This window comes from Salvelinus fontinalis, chromosome 30, assembly GCF_029448725.1.
Source record: "Salvelinus fontinalis isolate EN_2023a chromosome 30, ASM2944872v1, whole genome shotgun sequence".
NCBI classification, from domain to species: Eukaryota; Metazoa; Chordata; class Actinopteri; order Salmoniformes; family Salmonidae; genus Salvelinus; species Salvelinus fontinalis.
In genome coordinates, this window is record NC_074694.1 from 4,330,870 (window position 1) to 4,344,796 (window position 13,927).

Below are 13,927 nucleotides of genomic sequence, written 5' to 3' on the forward strand. Positions count from 1 at the left end.
TACTGTTACTACTACTGTTACTACTACTGTTACTGTTACTGTTACTACTACTGTTACTACTGCTGTTACTACTAATGTTACTGTTACTGGATTTTTAGTTTTTTTGTTTTAGATTCCGTCTCTCACAGTTGAAGTGTACCTATGATCAAATTTACAGACCTCTACATGCTTTGTAAGTAGGAAAACCTGCAAAATCGGCAGTGTATCAAATACTTGTTCTCCCCACTGTAGATCAGACATCCATCTACTGTAGATGGAACCACAGAGATCAGACATCCATCTACTGTAGATGGAACCACAGAGATCAGACATCCATCTACTGTAGATGGAACCACAGAGATCAGACATCCATCTACTGTAGATGGAACCACAGAGATCAGACATCCATCTACTGTAGATGGAACCACAGAGATCAGACATCCATCTACTGTAGATGGAACCACAGAGATCAGACATCCATCTACTGTAGATGGAACCACAGAGATCAGACATCCATCTACTGTAGATGGAACCACAGAGATCAGACATCCATCTACTGTAGATGGAACCACAGAGATCAGACATCCACCTACTGTAGATGGAACCACAGAGATCAGACATCCACCTACTGTAGATGGAACCACAGAGATCAGACATCCATCTACTGTAGATGGAACCACAGAGATCAGACATCCACCTACTGTAGATGGAACCACAGAGATCAGACATCCATCTACTGTAGATGGAACCACAGAGATCAGACATCCACCTACTGTAGATGGAACCACAGAGATCAGACATCCATCTACTGTAGATGGAACCACTGTAGATCAGACATCCATCTACTGTAGATGGAACCACAGAGATCAGACATCCATTTACTGTAGATGGAACCACAGAGATCAGACATCCATCTACTGTAGATGGAACCACAGAGATCAGACATCCATCTACTGTAGATGGAACCACAGAGATCAGACATCCACCTACTGTAGATGGAACCACAGAGATCAGACATCCACCTACTGTAGATGGAACCACAGAGATCAGACATCCATCTACTGTAGATGGAACCACAGAGATCAGACATCCATCTACTGTAGATGGAACCACAGAGATCAGACATCCATCTACTGTAGATGGAACCACAGAGATCAGACATCCACCTACTGTAGATGGAACCACAGAGATCAGACATCCATCTACTGTAGATGGAACCACAGAGATCAGACATCCATCTACTGTAGATGGAACCACAGAGATCAGACATCCATCTACTCTAGATGGAACCACAGAGATCAGACATCCATCTACTGTATATGGAACCACAGAGATCAGACATCCATCTACTGTAGATGGAACCACAGAGATCAGACATCCATCTACTGTAGATGGAACCACAGAGATCAGACATCCATCTACTGTAGATGGAACCACAGAGATCAGACATCAACCTACTGTAGATGGAACCACAGAGATCAGACATCCATCTACTGTAGATGGAACCACAGAGATCAGACATCCACCTACTGTAGATGGAACCACAGAGATCAGACATCCATCTACTGTAGATGGAACCACAGAGATCAGACATCCATCTACTGTAGATGGAACCACAGAGATCAGACATCCATCTACTGTATATGGAACCACAGAGATCAGACATCCATCTACTGTAGATGGAACCACAGAGATCAGACATCCATCTACTGTAGATGGAACCACAGAGATCAGACATCCACCTACTGTAGATGGAACCACAGAGATCAGACATCCATCTACTGTAGATGGAACCACAGAGATCAGACATCCATCTACTGTAGATGGAACCACAGAGATCAGACATCCATCTACTGTATATGGAACCACAGAGATCAGACATCCATCTACTGTAGATGGAACCACAGAGATCAGACATCCATCTACTGTAGATGGAACCACAGAGATCAGACATCCACCTACTGTAGATGGAACCACAGAGATCAGACATCCATCTACTGTAGATGGAACCACAGAGATCAGACATCCATCTAGTGTAGATGGAACCACAGAGATCAGACATCCATCTACTGTAGATGGAACCACAGAGATCAGACATCCACCTACTGTAGATGGAACCACAGAGATCAGACATCCATCTACTGTAGATGGAACCACAGAGATCAGACATCCATCTACTGTAGATGGAACCACAGAGATCAGACATCCATCTACTGTAGATGGAACCACAGAGATCAGACATCCATCTACTGTAGATGGAACCACAGAGATCAGACATCCATCTAGTGTAGATGGAACCACAGAGATCAGACATCCATCTACTGTAGATGGAACCACAGAGATCAGACATCCACCTACTGTAGATGGAACCACAGAGATCAGACATCCATCTACTGTAGATGGAACCACAGAGATCAGACATCCATCTACTGTAGATGGAACCACAGAGATCAGACATCCATCTACTGTAGATGGAACCACAGAGATCAGACATCCATCTACTGTAGATGGAACCACAGAGATCAGACATCCATCTACTGTAGATGGAACCACAGAGATCAGACATCCATCTACTGTAGATGGAACCACAGAGATCAGACATCCATCTACTGTAGATGGAACCACAGAGATCAGACATCCATCTACTGTAGATACCAGACATGAATGCAATAGTGGATACTGTAACAGAGAGAGATACTGTACATTTTGGCATACAGAGAAGGGTGTACTGGCCCTTTAAATCGTTAAATCAGCCCCAGGTGAAAGACAGTACATTAGTTTGAGGCTTGGGCCTACAACTTTTGACCAAATCAGTGGTTCTCAATTCTCTCCTCAGGGGCCCTCAGCCATTTCAGCACTTCCACAGCTGATTCAACTTGTCAATTAACACTATATTAACACATGGCATTTTAACAAAATGCCTAGCCAGAACAATTAATGGTTTTTCAAAATGATCTAGAAATAAGCTTTGAGATGGAGAAAGGTCTTTATAGAACCTCTCTCCGTAAAGGTTCTATAAATATCAGGTATCAAGGAAGTGCAGACTGTGTGAAGTAACAATGTTTATTGTAACAACAGGGACAGGCGAACGACAGGTCAAGGCAGGCAGCGGTTGATAATCCAGAGCAGAGGCCAAGGTACAGGACGGCAGGCAGCCTCAGGTCAGAGACAGACAGTGGTCGGACGGGTGGGTACAGGTTCAGGACAGGCAAATGTCAAAAACCAGGAGGACGAGAAAAAGAGAGACTTGGGAAAAACAAGAGCTGAGACAAACCGCTGGTAGGCTTGAACAAACAAGACGATCTGGCAACAGACAGACAGAGAACACAGGTATAAGTACACAGGGGATAATGGGGAAGATAGGAGACACCTGGAGGGGGGTGGAGACAAGCACAAAGACAGGTGAAACAGATCAAGGTGTGACAATAAAGAACCGTTGAAAGGGTTCTATAAGGCCCCAAAATGGGATGTAAGTCGGCTTAGGTGTTGAACCGTATATTAATATAAATATATTTGACCTTTTATTTATACAGGTTTATACAGAGAGACCTGGTCCAATAGCAGCAGGGGGAACAACGTTTCAGACACTTACTAATAACAACATTAAACAAAACTATAGACACACATACAGTACAACAATTACATATTACGTTAACAAAACACACATGTCTTGACTTAAAAAGAGCTGTCCTAAAGACAATTACACTCTTGTATGATATTTACATCGATCAAGTGTTTAAACTCCACCAACGTGACTAGATCATCACATTTTAAAATGTTCAGGAGAGAATTCCAGGACCACAGAGCTGAGTAACTTAAACCATTTCTACCACGACCTGTTCTAATTCTTGGTTCTGTTAGAAGCAAATCAGAATGGGACCGTAATTTATATTTATTTACCGACCTGACTAAAAAAAGAACAGAGATAAAATGGCATTTTACCCAATATGGCCTTATAAATCAGTGTATACCAGTGTTTGAGCCTATTCAAGGTCAATGACGACCAGCCAACAGCGCTGTAGAGATCACAATGATGTGTTAGACGTTTCTGATTTGTAATGAACCTGAGGGCTGCATGATACACTGAATCAAGTGCTCTCAGGGTAGTGGCTGAGGGCTGCATGATACACTGAATCAAGTGCTCTCAGGGTAGTGGTTGAGGCCTGCATGATACACTGAATCAAGTGCTCTCAGGGTAGTGGCTGAGGGCTGCATGATACACTGAATCAAGTGCTCTCAGGGTAGTGGCTGAGGGCTGCATGATACACTGAATCAAGTGCTCTCAGGGTAGTGGCTGAGGGCTGCATGATACACTGAATCAAGTGCTCTCAGGGTAGTGGCTGAGGCCTGCATGATACACTGAATCAAGTGCTCTCAGGGTAGTGGCTGAGGGCTGCATGATCCACTGAATCAAGTGCTCTCAGGGTAGTGGCTGAGGGCTGCATGATACACTGAATCAAGTGCTCTCAGGGTAGTGGCTGAGGGCTGCATGATACACTGAATCAAGTGCTCTCAGGGTAGTGGCTGAGGGCTGTTGATACACTGAATCAAGTGCTCTCAGGGTAGTGGCTGAGGGCTGCATGATACACTGAATCAAGTGCTCTCAGGGTAGTGGTTGAGGGCTGCATGATACACTGAATCAAGTGCTCTCAGGGTAGTGGTTATACCGTATACTGGGGGCTCTCAGGGTAGTGGTTATACCGTATACTGGGGGCTCTCAGGGTAGTGGTTATACCGTGTACTGGGGGTGTTTGGGTATTGGTTATACCGTATACTGGGGGTGTTTGGGTAGTGGTTATACCGTGTACTGGGGGTGTTTGGGTAGTGGTTAGACCGTATACTGGGGGTGTTTGGGTAGTGGTTATACTGTATACTGGGGGTGTTTGGGTATTGGTTATACCGTATACTGGGGGTGTTTGGGTAGTGGTTATACCGTGTACTGGGGGTGTTTGGGTAGTGGTTAGACCGTATACTGGGGGTGTTTGGGTAGTGGTTATACCGTATACTGGGGGTGTTTGGGTAGTGGTTATACCGTGTACTGGGGGTGTTTGGGTAGTGGTTATACCGTGTACTGGGGGTGTTTGGGTAGTGGTTATACCGTGTACTGGGGGTGTTTGGGTAGTGGTTATACCGTGTACTGGGGGTGTTTGGGTAGTGGTTATACCGTGTACTGGGGGTGTTTGGGTAGTGGTTATACCGTGTACTGGGGGTGTTTGGGTAGTGGTTATACCGTGTACTGGGGGTGTTTGGGTAGTGGTTATACCGTGTACTGGGGGTGTTTGGGTAGTGGTTATACCGTGTACTGGGGGTGTTTGGGTAGTGGTTATACCGTGTACTGGGGGTGTTTGGGTAGTGGTTATACCGTGTACTGGGGGTGTTTGGGTAGTGGTTATACCGTGTACTGGGGGTGTTTGGGTAGTGGTTATACCGTACACTGGGGGCTCTCAGGGTAGTGGTTATACCGTGTACTGGGGGTGTTTGGGTAGTGGTTATACCGTGTACTGGGGGTGTTTGGGTAGTGGTTATACCGTATACTGGGGGTGTTTGGGTAGTGGTTATACCGTATACTGGGGGTGTTTGGGTAGTGGTTATACCGTGTACTGGGGGTGTTTGGGTAGTGGTTATACCGTATACTGGGGGCTCTCAGGGTAGTGGTTATACCGTGTACTGGGGGTGTTTGGGTAGTGGTTATACCGTATACTGGGGGTGTTTGGGTAGTGGTTATACCGTGTACTGGGGGTGTTTGGGTAGTGGTTATACCGTATACTGGGGGTGTTTGGGTAGTGGTTATACCGTGTACTGGGGGCTCTCAGGGTAGTGGTTATACCGTGTACTGGGGGTGTTTGGGTAGTGGTTATACCGTGTACTGGGGGTGTTTGGGTAGTGGTTATACCGTATACTGGGGGTGTTTGGGTAGTGGTTATACCGTATACTGGGGGTGTTTGGGTAGTGGTTATACCGTATACTGGGGGTGTTTGGGTAGTGGTTATACCGTGTACTGGGGGTGTTTGGGTAGTGGTTATACCGTATACTGGGGGTGTTTGGGTAGTGGTTATACCGTATACTGGGGGTGTTTGGGTAGTGGTTATACCGTAAACTGGGGGTGTTTGGGTAGTGGTTATACTGTATACTGGGGGTGTTTGGGTAGTGGTTATACCGTATACTGTGGGTGTTTGGGTAGTGGTTATACCGTAAACTGGGGGTGTTTGGGTAGTGGTTATACCGTATACTGGGGGTGTTTGGGTAGTGGTTATACCGTATACTGGGGGTGTTTGGGTAGTGGTTATACCGTATACTGGGGGTGTTTGGGTAGTGGTTATACTGTATACTGGGGGTGTTTGGGTAGTGGTTATACCGTATACTGGGGGTGTTTGGGTAGTGGTTATACCGTAAACTGGGGGTGTTTGGGTAGTGGTTATACTGTATACTGGGGGTGTTTGGGTAGTGGTTATACCGTATACTGGGGGCTCTCAGGGTAGTGGTTATACTGTATACTGGGGGTGTTTGGGTAGTGGTTATACCGTATACTGGGGGTGTTTGGGTAGTGGTTATACCGTATACTGGGGGTGTTTGGGTAGTGGTTATACTGTATACTGGGGGCTCTCAGGGTAGTGGTTATACTGTATACTGGGGGTGTTTGGGTAGTGGTTATACCGTATACTGGGGGTGTTTGGGTAGTGGTTATACCGTATACTGGGGGCTCTCAGGGTAGTGGTTATACTGTATACTGGGGGTGTTTGGGTAGTGGTTATACCGTGTACTGGGGGTGTTTGGAAATAGCCATGCAATAGTTTTTCAATACGGTCAAAACAGTTGTTTTAAATGTGAACTTGTAGCTACTTTTTAAGTTAATAACCTAACAGTCAACTTGTGCAATACATTAGGAGACAAAGCAGATTTCGTTCTTCATTTCACCCGTCACATTACCGTAGTTTCTCAGAACAGTCTGTCGCGTGTTTGTTTGTAAATAACACAACATGAGAAAAAGGGAGCAGCTGTGTCTTTGGTTCAACTTGCTAGTTATCTCAGTAACTGGCTGAATTAATAAGGAGACTGGGCATCATATAGGTGTCAGACCCCTTCCCTTCTAGTTATCTCAGTAACTGGCTGAATTAATAAGGAGACTGGGCATCCTATAGGTGTCAGACCCCTTCTAGTTATCTCAGTAACTGGCTGAATTAATAAGGAGACTGGGCATCCTATAGGTGTCAGACCCCTTCCCTTCTAGTTATCTCAGTAACTGGCTGAATTAATAAGGAGACTGGGCATCCTATAGGTGTCAGACCCCTTCTAGTTATCTCAGTAACTGGCTGAATTAATAAGGAGACTGGGCATCCTATAGGTGTCAGACCCCTTCTAGTTATCTCAGTAACTGGCTGAATTAATAAGGAGACTGGGCATCCTATAGGTGTCAGACCCCTTCTAGTTATCTCAGTAACTGGCTGAATTAATAAGGAGACTGGGCATCCTATAGGTGTCAGACCCCTTCCCTTCTAGTTATCTCAGTAACTGGCTGAATTAATAAGGAGACTGGGCATCCTATAGGTGTCAGACCCCTTCTAGTTATCTCAGTAACTGGCTGAATTAATAAGGAGACTGGGCATCCTATAGGTGTCAGACCCCTTCCCTTCTAGTTATCTCAGTAACTGGCTGAATTAATAAGGAGACTGGGCATCCTATAGGTGTCAGACCCCTTCTAGTTATCTCAGTAACTGGCTGAATTAATAAGGAGACTGGGCATCCTATAGGTGTCAGACCCCTTCTAGTTATCTCAGTAACTGGCTGAATTAATAAGGAGACTGGGCATCCTATAGGTGTCAGACCCCTTCTAGTTATCTCAGTAACTGGCTGAATTATTAAGGAGACTGGGCATCCTATAGGTGTCAGACCCCTTCTAGTTATCTCAGTAACTGGCTGAATTATTAAGGAGACTGGGCATCCTATAGGTGTCAGATCCCTTCCCTTCTAGTTATCTCAGTAACTGGCTGAATTATTAAGGAGACTGGGCATCCTATAGGTGTCAGACCCCTTCCCTTCTAGTTATCTCAGTAACTGGCTGAATTAATAAAGAGACTGGGCATCCTATGGTGTCAGACCCCTTCCCTTCTAGTTATCTCAGTAACTGGCTGAATTAATAAGGAGACTGGGCATCCTATAGGTGTCAGACCCCTTCTAGTTATCTCAGTAACTGGCTGAATTAATAAGGAGACTGGGCATCCTATAGGTGTCAGACCCCTTCTAGTTATCTCAGTAACTGGCTGAATTAATAAGGAGACTGGGCATCCTATAGGTGTCAGACCCCTTCCCTTCTAGTTATCTCAGTAACTGGCTGAATTAATAAGGAGACTGGGCATCCTATAGGTGTCAGACCCCTTCTAGTTATCTCAGTAACTGGCTGAATTAATAAGGAGACTGGGCATCCTATAGGTGTCAGACCCCTTCCCTTCTAGTTATCTCAGTAACTGGCTGAATTAATAAGGAGACTGGGCATCCTATAGGTGTCAGACCCCTTCTAGTTATCTCAGTAACTGGCTGAATTAATAAGGAGACTGGGCATCCTATAGGTGTCAGACCCCTTCTAGTTATCTCAGTAACTGGCTGAATTAATAAGGAGACTGGGCATCCTATAGGTGTCAGACCCCTTCTAGTTATCTCAGTAACTGGCTGAATTAATAAGGAGACTGGGCATCCTATAGGTGTCAGACCCCTTCTAGTTATCTCAGTAACTGGCTGAATTAATAAGGAGACTGGGCATCCTATAGGTGTCAGACCCCTTCTAGTTATCTCAGTAACTGGCTGAATTATTAAGGAGACTGGGCATCCTATAGGTGTCAGACCCCTTCTAGTTATCTCAGTAACTGGCTGAATTAATAAGGAGACTGGGCATCCTATAGGTGTCAGACCCCTTCCCTTCTAGTTATCTCAGTAACTGGCTGAATTAATAAGGAGACTGGGCATCCTATAGGTGTCAGACCCCTTCTAGTTATCTCAGTAACTGTCTGAATTAATAAGGAGACTGGGCATCCTATAGGTGTCAGACCCCTTCTAGTTATCTCAGTAACTGGCTGAATTAATAAGGAGACTGGGCATCCTATAGGTGTCAGACCCCTTCCCTTCTAGTTATCTCAGTAACTGGCTGAATTATTAAGGAGACTGGGCATCCTATAGGTGTCAGACCCCTTCTAGTTATCTCAGTAACTGGCTGAATTAATAAGGAGACTGGGCATCCTATAGGTGTCAGACCCCTTCTAGTTATCTCAGTAACTGGCTGAATTAATAAGGAGACTGGGCATCCTATAGGTGTCAGACCCCTTCTAGTTATCTCAGTAACTGGCTGAATTAATAAGGAGACTGGGCATCCTATAGGTGTCAGACCCCTTCCCTTCTAGTTATCTCAGTAACTGGCTGAATTAATAAGGAGACTGGGCATCCTATAGGTGTCAGACCCCTTCTAGTTATCTCAGTAACTGGCTGAATTAATAAGGAGACTGGGCATCCTATAGGTGTCAGACCCCTTCCCTTCTAGTTATCTCAGTAACTGCCTGAATTATTAAGGAGACTGGGCATCCTATAGGTGTCAGACCCCTTCTAGTTATCTCAGTAACTGTCTGAATTAATAAGGAGACTGGGCATCCTATAGGTGTCAGACCCCTTCTAGTTATCTCAGTAACTGTCTGAATTAATAAGGAGACTGGGCATCCTATAGGTGTCAGACCCCTTCTAGTTATCTCAGTAACTGTCTGAATTAATAAGGAGACTGGGCATCCTATAGGTGTCAGACCCCTTCTAGTTATCTCAGTAACTGGCTGAATTATTAAGGAGACTGGGCATCCTATAGGTGTCAGACCCCTTCTAGTTATCTCAGTAACTGGCTGAATTAATAAGGAGACTGGGCATCCTATAGGTGTCAGACCCCTTCCCTTCTAGTTATCTCAGTAACTGGCTGAATTATTAAGGAGACTGGGCATCATATGCAGTGCCTTTTTAAAATATTCAGATCCCCTCCCATTTTCCACATGTTGTTACGTTACAGCCTAATTCTAAAATGGATTAAATGTATGTTTTTTTCTCATCAATCTAAACACAATACCCCATAATGACATCACAATACCCCATAATGACATCACAATACCCCATAATGACATCACAATACCCCATCATGACAAACCGAAAACAGGTTTGAACAGAGTTTTGCACATTTATTACAAATAAAAACAGAAATACCTTATTTACATAAGTATTCAGACCCTTTGCTATGAGACTCAAAATTGAGCTCATGTGCATCCTGTTTCAATTGATCATCCTTGAGATGTTTCTACAACTTGATTGGAGACCACCTGTGGTGAATTCAATTGATTGGACATGATTTGGAAAGGCACACACCTGTCTATATAAGGTCCCACAGTTGACAGTGAATGTCAGAGCAAAAACCAAGCCATGAGGTTGAAGGAATTGTCTGCAGAGCTGCGAGACAGGATTGTGTCGAGGCACAGATCTGGGGAAGGGTACCAAAACATTTCTGCAGCATTGAAGGTCCCCAAGAACACAGTGGCCTCCATCATTCTTAAATGGAAGAAGTTCGGAACCACCAAGACTCTTCCTACAGCTGCCCACCCGGCCAAACTGAGAAATAAGGGGAGAAGGTTCACTCTGAAGGGTCACTCTCCGTTGGTCACTCTGACAGAGCTCCAGAGTTCCTCTGTGGAGATCAGAGAACCTTCCAGAAGGACAACCATCTCTGCAGCACTCCGCGATTCAGGCCTTTATGGTAGAGTGGCCAGATGGAAGCCTCTCCTCAGTAAAAGGCGCACGACAGCCCGCTTGGAGTTTGCCAAAAGGCACCTAAAGGACTCTCAGACCATGAGAAACAAGATTCTCTGGTCTGTTGAAACCAAGATTGAACTCTTTGGCCTGAATGCCAAGCGTGTTTGGATTCGGTCTTGTGTCAGGTAAACTGTTGTGTCCTCACCGTTAGTCTAATAATGTTCACATAATCTCCAAACTGTTCCCTTTCAATTGCTGCCATGGTTATGCATTTCATATTTCTTCTGTAAGTAACAAATCAATTCAGTCCTATTCATAGAGGCCATTTACCACGAGTGTAAAGGGTTAATGGTTCTTTATAGAACCTTAGGAAACAGGTCTTTATAGAACCATGAAGGTTTCATTTAGAACCTCAAGAGCATGGGTCTCTATAGAACCTTAGGAAACAGGTCTTTATAGAACCATGAAGGTTCCATTTAGAATCTCATGAGCATGGTTCTCTATAGAACCTTAGGAAACAGGTCTTTATAGAACCATGAAGGTTCCATTTAGAACCTCAAGAGCATGGGTCTCTATAGAACCTTAGGAAACAGGTTCTACATAGCAACAAAAAGGCATTACTGTACTGTTGGAGCTAGAAACACAAACATTTAGTTAGGTATTACTGTACTGTTGGAGCTAGAAACACAAGCTTTTAGCTAGGTATTACTGTTGGAACTAGAAACACAAGCTTTTAGCTGGGTATTACTGTACTATTGGAGCTAGAAACACAAGCATTTAGCTAGGTATTACTGTTGGAGCTAGAAACACAAACATTTAGTTAGGTATTACTGTACTGTTGGAACTAGAAACACAAGCTTTTAGCTAGGAATTACTGTACTGTTGGAGCTAGAAACACAAGCATTTAGCTGGGTATTACTGTACTGTTGGAGCAAGAAACACAAGCATTTAGCTGGGTATTACTGTACTGTTGGAGCTAGAAACACAAGCATTTAGCTGGGTATTACTGTTGGAGCTAGAAACACAAGCAGTTAGCTGGGTATTACTGTTGGAGCTAGAAACACAAGCATTTAGCTGGGTATTACTGTTGGAGCTAGAAACACAAACATTTAGCTGGGTATTACTGTTGGAGCTAGAAACACAAGCAGTTAGCTAGGTATTACTGTTGGAGCTAGAAACACAAGCATTTAGTTAGGTATTACTGTTGGAGCTAGAAACACAAGCATTTAGCTATGTATTACTGTTGGAGCTAGAAACACAAGCATTTAGCTAGGTATTACTGTACTGTTGGAACTAGAAACACAAGCATTTAGTTAGGTATTACTGTTGGAGCTAGAAACACAAGCAAATTGCAAAGTTTTAACATCTGCAAGTCTGTGTATGTGACCAATACATTTTATTTGATCACCGCCATCTAGTGGCCGAAATATATAGATTACAAGATTTGGTTCAGTACTCCAGCACTGCACGTGGCTGATAAATCACTAATATTAGCTTTACGCTTTTTACAAACACAAAAGAATAAGAAAATGTACTTATTTCAAATGGATATATCCTCATGGTGCTGCCCATGCTGTCACAGACGGCATAATGGCACAGATACAAAAATGAGTCCTCTATCGGCAGGGAACCTAGCGGTTAGAGAAGCGAGCCAGCAACTGGAGGGTTGCCTGTTCGAATCCCAGGTCCGATGGGAGAAATCTGTCGGGAAGTGAGCTGGCAACCAGAGGGTTGCTGGTATCAAATCATAGATGCCATTGCCTGCCATCGTACCCTTGAGCAAGGCACTTAACCCCTACAACAACAGCTCTCTGGGCTCTTAGTGAGGCAGCCCCCCACACCTCTCCACCCCCCACAACAACAGCTCTCTGGGCTCTTAGTGAGGCAGCCCCCCACACCTCTCCCACCCCCACAACAACAGCTCTCTGTTCTCTTAGTGAGGCAGCCCCCCACACCTCTCCCACCCCCACAACAACAGCTCTCTGTTCTCTTAGTGAGGCAGCCCCCCACACCTCTCCCACCCCCACAACAACAGCTCTCTGTTCTCTTAGTGAGGCAGCCCCCCACACCTCTCCCACCCCTACAACAACAGCTCTCTGGGCTCTTAGTGAGGCAGCCCCCCACACCTCTCCACCCCCCACAACAACAGCTCTCTGGGCTCTTAGTGAGGCAGCCCCCCACACCTCTCCACCCCCCACAACAACAGCTCTCTGGGCTCTTAGTGAGGCAGCCCCCCACACCTCTCCCACCCCCACAACAACAGCTCTCTGTTCTCTTAGTGAGGCAGCCCCCCACACCTCTCCCACCCCCACAACAACAGCTCTCTGTTCTCTTAGTGAGGCAGCCCGACACCTCTACAATAACATGTACAGTATGTGTGTCTTTCGGAGAGGTTGGGTTAAAAGCGGATGTCAAATTTATTTTGGACAATTGTGTGCACTTGACCAATGATTAAAATGTATGGAAATCTGGGGATGAGGATTGCTACAATGACACGTATTGGACAACTGGATCGTTCAATAATGCCCTTTTCTTTTATTGCTATCTAAACTAGAGATATAATCAAAAGATAATTGTGAGTCATTATCCAGACAGCTGTTAACCTAGCCTGGCATTGCATGTCTCACAGTCTCAGGCATCTAAACACACTGTGGACATACATCGCCTTGCAGAGCAAGCTAATAAAATCGAAACAAAAGTGGGACAACACTCTGATTTAATTGGCTCAGAATTGTTTGAGAATTGAACCATGACAACAGTGTTACATCATACAGAATAACTAGTCAGAGGTTGTTTCTGAATACATAAACAGGCTTCCTACTAACTACAGTTAAATGATGAACACAGAAGCATTACATTATAAGGGAGTCTAATCCTTCTGATCACACTGCTTGTTCTGATCATCCTGGGCAATATGTTCCTTAGTTTCGGGCGGATTCGGGCTTTCTGGGTGGACCTCAAGGACCTCTGCTTCTCCAATCATCTCTGGAAGAAAGAACAGAAGCTTAGAGAGGAAAGGACAAGAGCTAGTCAAATATGTTACCTAACCATGGCCAACCATGATCTAACCATGATCTAACCAGTCCTGTACCTTCTATAACCCCCATAGTAGTCCTGTACCTTCTATAACCCCCATAGTAGTCCTGTACCTTCTATAACCCCCCATAGTAGTCCTGTAACTTCT

The 13,927-nt window shown here is 44.7% G+C and overlaps 1 protein-coding gene across 1 annotated transcript in view; it reads right to left on the minus strand.

Annotated features, from left to right (window-relative positions):
• Positions 1-13,442: 13,442 nt before the first annotated feature.
• The window catches only part of LOC129828549 (protein TBATA-like), a 22,393-nt gene continuing 21,908 nt past the window's right edge, over positions 13,443-13,927 (minus strand). Inside the window, exon 9 of the mRNA XM_055889572.1 lies at positions 13,443-13,728. Coding sequence (XP_055745547.1) covers positions 13,613-13,728 — 116 coding nt within the window. The 3' untranslated portion in view covers positions 13,443-13,612. The remainder of the gene's footprint in view (positions 13,729-13,927) is intronic.